At 50.5% G+C, this 6,000-nt stretch overlaps 1 protein-coding gene across 21 annotated transcripts in view; it reads left to right on the top strand.

The window, feature by feature from the left end:
• Nucleotides 1-1,460: 1,460 nt before the first annotated feature.
• Nucleotides 1,461-6,000, top strand: part of TCOF1 (treacle ribosome biogenesis factor 1) — a 43,219-nt gene continuing 38,679 nt past the window's right edge. For 19 of the 21 annotated variants that reach the window (XR_004260431.1, XR_004260429.1, XR_004260430.1 and 16 more), the window contains exons 1-2: nucleotides 1,461-1,671; nucleotides 4,806-4,861. Coding sequence is in view for 16 of the 21 variants with exons in the window: in XM_032250216.1 (XP_032106107.1) it covers nucleotides 1,564-1,671; nucleotides 4,806-4,861 (164 nt within the window). In the remaining 5 variants the exon portion in view is untranslated. Of the gene's footprint in view, nucleotides 1,672-4,805; nucleotides 4,862-4,882; nucleotides 5,311-6,000 lie in introns of those variants that run through there. The other 2 variants (XM_032250220.1, XM_032250221.1) reach the window with 1 other exon arrangement.

Genomic DNA, 6,000 nt, shown 5'->3' with positions numbered 1-6,000 from the left:
AGATAAGCACATACCTGGACCTTCTAGGGTTAGGGACTCCTGCTCCAGAAAGAAACATACTGCCATCAGATTCTCAATGGGGCCATGAAATTAACAACAGCTGACTCTCATATTCTCCAGCCTACCTCACCTTTTCCCTGCCAACCTTCCCCCAACAACATAACAGCCTCACATTTAGTATTAATAGTATGTGCTTTGGTCTTAGCAATAAATATATGTATATATATATATATATACATGTATATATATATATATATATATTTTTTTTTTTTTTTACCCAGGCTGGAGTGCAGTGGTGCAATCTCAGCTCACTGCAACCTCCACCTCCCAGGTTCAAGCGATTCTCCTGCCTCAGCTTCCTGAGTAGCTGGGAATTACAGGCGTGCACTACCACACCCAGCTAATGTTTTTGTATTTTTAGTAGAGAATGAGTTTCACCTTGTTGGTCAGGCTGGTCTAGAACTCCTGACCTCGTGACCCACCCGCCTCAGCCTCCCAAAGGCTGGGATTACAGGCGTGAGCCACCGCTTCCGGCTTAGCAATTTTTAAAAACACAAAACGAGGTCAACCTGTGAAAAGCCACTCAGACTAACGCCCTCAGAGCAAAGTCCCAAACTCTCCTGGCGGTGGGGATGTTGTAGGCCTTGTCTACTTCTTCATCCTCATGGGCTCTCATTTGTTTCCTCTTCTCCACCCCACCCCACCTTGATAGCCCAGCAGCACAGACTGGGTTCTGGGTTTGGGGTTCCTAGGCAATAGTAGGGTGTTTTCTCATGCCTAGACTCATGCAGTGCCCTCTGCCAGTCGTTTCCTTTGCACCCAGCAATTTCTGCCCTGTCTTTATGCCTCAGCTTAGATATCTCTTTGGGGTTAGGTGACCCTCCTTGGGGCGCCCATAGGCTGCATCTGTCCCTGACGATGCACACCAGATATTGAACTATAGCTGCTTAGTTACAGACAGTCCTCTCTGTTAGCTTTGAGGGTATCTGCCATGTATTATGCATCGTTCCAATCCCCCTAGCCTAGCCGGGTGCTAGCCCAAGTTATGTTGCTTACTACAGATTTGTTCAATTAGTGAATGAATGAATAAACTGACAACTTGTGTCTGGTTCATGGGTACCAAAAAATGTGTTAATTGGATAAATGAGAGAGTAATGGCAGTTCGAAGTTCATGTCTAGAGAAAGATCCAGATTAGGGCGTTCAGAGATGAGTAAAACGCAGCCTTCAGAGAATTAACAAGGAAGATAAATCTCTTGAAGGAGCCAGCCGGAAGGATTAAAAAAGTCATCCATAACCCGGCCGGCTCCGGGGTCGGGTCCCTCTCTAGCCCCGCCCACTCCGCGCCAATGGGTGGTCATGTTGCCCGTTAAACCCCGCCCCTTTCGCCTTGAGGGGCGGGGCCGGCCACTCCAGGAGAGGGGACTACGTTTCCCGGCGCGCCGCGCGGCCGGGGCGAACTAGGAGCCGGAAGTGGGGCGCGCGAGGTCTAAGGGCGCGAGGGAAGTGGCGGGCGGGGACTAAAGAGGGGCGTGCAGGTAGCCGGCAGGCCGGGGTTCGCAGGCATGGCCGAGGCCAGGAAGCGGCGGGAGCTACTTCCCCTTATCTACCACCATCTGCTGCGGGCTGGCTATGTGCGCGCGGCGCGGGAAGTGAAGGAGCAGAGCGGCCAGGTAAGCGTTCGTGGGCCGTGTGCGAGGGCCGCGTGCAGGATGCGGAGATCAGCGGCCCGCGCCCAGCCCTCAGGCGACCCGGCGGGCACCCAGAGCCGGGTCCCGCCGTGCTCAGCGGCGCAGGCCACGGGTACCGGAGGAGCCGCAACCTCTGCCTCGCTACTGCGACTTCATTTCCCCTGGGCCTCACTTTCCTCATCTGTGCAGTGGGCGGGCCGGAACGTGTGCTCGCAGGGGGCGAACTTTGTAATTCCCGCGTCCCTTACCTCCACGCCCTTTCTGGTAGCGGCTGTTTTAAATTTCCTGAGTCTCCCGCCACGTGGCTAGGCTCAGCACGGCCCCCCTGGGTCGAGGAGGTTGCTGTGAGGTGGATTGTGACCAGCCCCTTGGGGGCGCGCCTCGGGAAGGTATCCCACAGCCCCTTAGTTGAGCTGGAACTCAGGCCCTTAGCGATTGTCTGTACTGAGACGGACAGCTTTGGGACTCGAACTCGTGGTACAGTCATTTCTTGATTGATTCATTCAGCTGTTAATCCAGTACTCAGGGTGCTTCCTGGGAGATGCTGAGCACCGTCCTCCAGCCCTCCGGGAGCTTACACTCTAGTAGGGTAGAAAAATCAAAGAATCACGAAAGTGACTATATGTTTAGCACTACATTAAGTGTTAAGAATGAGAGGGATGAGCTGTGCACGGTGGCTCACGCCTGTAATCCCAGCAGTTAGGGAGGCCGAGGCAGGCGGATCACCTGAGATCAGAAGTTTGAGACCAGCCTGGCCAACATGGTGAAACACTGTCTCTACTAAAAATACAAAAATTAGCTGGGCTTAGTGGCTGTGGCACGAGAATTGCTTGAACCCAGGAGGCAGATGTTGCAGTGAGCCGAGATCCTGCCACTGCACTCCAGCCTGGGCGATGGAGGGAGTCCCCGTCCCAAAAAAAAAAAAAAAAAAGATGAGACGGGTGGCAGATTGCCCTGGTCAGGACTGCCTTTCAAAGCAAGTGGCAGTTGATTTGAGATCTAAAGGAAGAGAGGTGAATATTCCAGGCTGAGGTGTAAATGCCCTGTGGAGGGAGGGAACTTGTGTACACACTGGCCTCTGGCCTCGAGAAAGTCCACTCTCTTGAGCCCAGGAGTTTGAGGATACAGTATGAGCAGTATAAGTCATGATTGTGCCACTGCACTCCAGCCTGGGCAATAGCAAGACCCTATCTCAAAAATAATTTTTTTTTCGAGCCCATAGCAGGCCAGGTGCCATGGCTCATGCCTGTAATCCCAACACTTTGGGAGGCTGAGCTAGGCGGATCATTTGAGGCCAGGAGTTTGAGACCAGCCTGGCCAACATGGTAAAACACATCTCTACTAAAAATACAAAATTTAGTAGGGTGTGGTGGTGTGCACCTGTAGTCCCAGTTACTTGGGAGGCTGAGGCAGGAGAATCACTTGAACCCAGGAGGTGAAGGTTGCAGTGAGCTGAGATTGAGCCATTGCACTCCAGCCTGGGCAACAGAAGGAGACTCCATCTCAAAAAAAAAAAAAAGTCCATAGTGGCTGAAGTGTGGTGTACAAGGGCCAGATGCCCCTGGAGAGATGGAGGCAGGGGGCTGGCTGAAGTGGTCTGGTGGGCAGTTTGATCTTCCTTGGAAGAGCAGTGGTAAACCAATGGAGAGTTTTGAGCTGATGAGACAGTATCCTGAGTAGTCAAATCACTTTACCTTGTAGTTTAGGCTCTGTTTCTAATACTTGCTGTTAGAACCTCCTGGAGGGACTAAAGGGCGAGGGACGATAAGGCGTTATCTATGCTTTTCCCAATTATCTCTGAACCTCATTTGCTCTTTGTGCTACAGTTATACCACTTCACAAATAAGGGGAAAAAGAGATAGTACTAGTCTTCATTGGAGCAAAGATATTCTGCCCTCATGGAGCACACATCCTAGTAGGAGCAGACAGGTGACAAATAGAAAAAGTTTAATAAGTTAATGATATAGTATATCTAGTGATGTTTGGTGCTTGCTATAAAAATAAGGCAGGCAAGGGGTAGGTATAAAGGATGTCAGAGTCCAATTATAAGTAAGGTAGTAAGGGAAGCCTCATTGAGAAGATGTCATTTGGACAGAGACCTGAAGGAAAGGAGGGGGATTAGTTAACAGAGGAGCTCTGCCTGACTCCAGGTGCTGCACCCTCTTGGCTACTCTGCCCAGCTTCCAGACACTCTCCACCTGTGCCCCACATTGCTTAGCCTTTTTGGAGTACTTGATATCCTGGCTTCTTGACATTTACAGAGACAGTGGGCTCTCCGGCCTCTGCCCCAAAGGCCTGGATTCCACCTGGTTCCCTCTGCTTCCTCCAAGGGACTGGTACCTTTTGGGCCCAGTCTTTTCCCAGCAAACTAGTGGACTGTGATCATGCCACCTGGATGCCTCAGGTATCTGGGCTATGGTTCATGCTTTGGAAAGATTGGCTGGCCAAGTCTTTGAAAGCCTTTTTAAAGGTCAAGGGTGGGAAAAACCCTGTCTCGTGGCCTCTAGGCACTGATAGTGTCAGAGAGGCTGGGGGCTGAATAAATGCTAGCTTGGAACATTCCAACTCTGGCCGCTCAAAGGGGCCTCTCACCGTGTTGTCCTAAAAGTTTTAGCTGGAATTGCTTGTCCTTCTTTTCTCTGGAAGGTTTTGGACAAAACTGGCAGGGCCAAGCAGATATACTTCCCAGAGCAAAAAGACCCTCTTTTTTTCTTTTTTTAAAAGAAAGGGTATTGCTCTGTCGCCCAGGCTTGCGTGCAGTGGCACAAGCATGGCTCACTGCAGCCTCGATATCCTGGGCTCAAGTGATCCTCCCACCTCAGCCTCCTGAGTAGCTGGGACCACCAGTGCATGCCACCATTCCCAGCTAATTTTTTTTAACATGAGATAGTCTCGTTATGTTGCCCAGACTAGTCTTGAACTCCTGGGCTCAAGTGATCTTCCTGCCTTGGCCTCCCAAAGTGCTAGGATTACAGGTATAAGCCACCATGCCCAGCCGAAAAGACCCTCTTCTGAACCACCTATCTGTGCAAGTCATGAGTTTGGGGAGAGCTGGGCCAAGGAGGACCCTTACTGTGCTGGGGATTAATTGTGGCTTTCTCTTTACCTCTCTGCAGAAGTGTTTCCTGGCTCAGCCCGTAACCCTTCTGGACATCTATACACACTGGCAACAGTAAGTGGTGGGGCCAACAGGGAGGAGTAGGGACACCCCAGGCAAATCAGTGTGGAATAAGCTGGGATACCTGTCTGGTCTAAGATCTGTCGCCATAGCTCACTGTGGACACCATTGTTGCCTCCAGAAAGCCGGTCACAGCACATGGATGGGGATATCTGGTAGTGGGAGGGGACGTTGAGAGCTGTGATCTCTTAAGAACAAGAGCTTCTAACCAGCTTGTTTATTCAGTTGATCAGCATTTATTGATTACCTCCTGAAAGCCAAGTCCTGTTCTTAGTATGCATATGTTGTCACAAGTGAGACAGACATGGTTCCTTCTTTCCTGCAGCTGACATTTTAGTCAAGGAGGTAGGCATGAGTCAAAGAATGAAACAAATGAATGTAAAATTACAGTAGTAGTAAGGATTACAAGAGAGAAGAACCTGTTGCCACAGCCACATAAATGAGTAAGCCTGGCTTCATTTGGAGGTCCAGGGGAAGCTTCCCTGAGATGATGTTTGACTTGAGAGCTGCAGGAATTGGGAGAGAGCTCACTAGCTATGCAGTAGGTATAAAGCGGCAGTAGGTACTATGCAGTAGGTACCTGCCAGCGGAAATTGCTAATGCTGGGTCCTGTGGCTGGTGGACAGTACAGGTGAGGCTAGATTATCGCATGGATAGCCATGTGAGACCTGGTTATCCATGGTGAAGAATTTTGTCATTACCCAAGAGCAGTTGGGGTCATGGCAGGGTGAGAAAGTAAGGTGACTGCTCTGCACCATGGTGAGACTAGTCGGACACCGTCATCCAGCCAAGAGCTGATGGGGCTTGAGACAGGGGTAACAGGGTAGACAGTGGATTCCCAGAGTCACAGGGATGAAACAAGGGCCAATGGACGGATGGGAGAGGAAGTATCTGATTGACTCCATGTCTGGCTAATGTACCCATGCATAGAGCTTGAAGGGAAACCAGTTTGGAGGGAAAGATTTCAATGACATGTTGAGTGTGAGATGCCTTTTAAACATGTAAAACTTAAGTACTCTTCAAGGAAGGGGGACTCATCCAAGGGTATGTCAACAGAGGAATGGCTTGAAAATGGAGAGAGTAATTGTGTTCTCTTCGGGCACTGGCCTGACCACAGTTGAATAAGGGAGTGA

Source organism: Sapajus apella, unplaced genomic scaffold, assembly GCF_009761245.1.
Source record: "Sapajus apella isolate SASKATOON/1434 unplaced genomic scaffold, GSC_monkey_1.0 scaffold71, whole genome shotgun sequence".
Lineage (NCBI taxonomy): Eukaryota > Metazoa > Chordata > Mammalia > Primates > Cebidae > Sapajus > Sapajus apella.
Note: the sequence above shows the minus strand (reverse complement) of the source record. Positions and strands in the feature narration are given on the sequence as shown.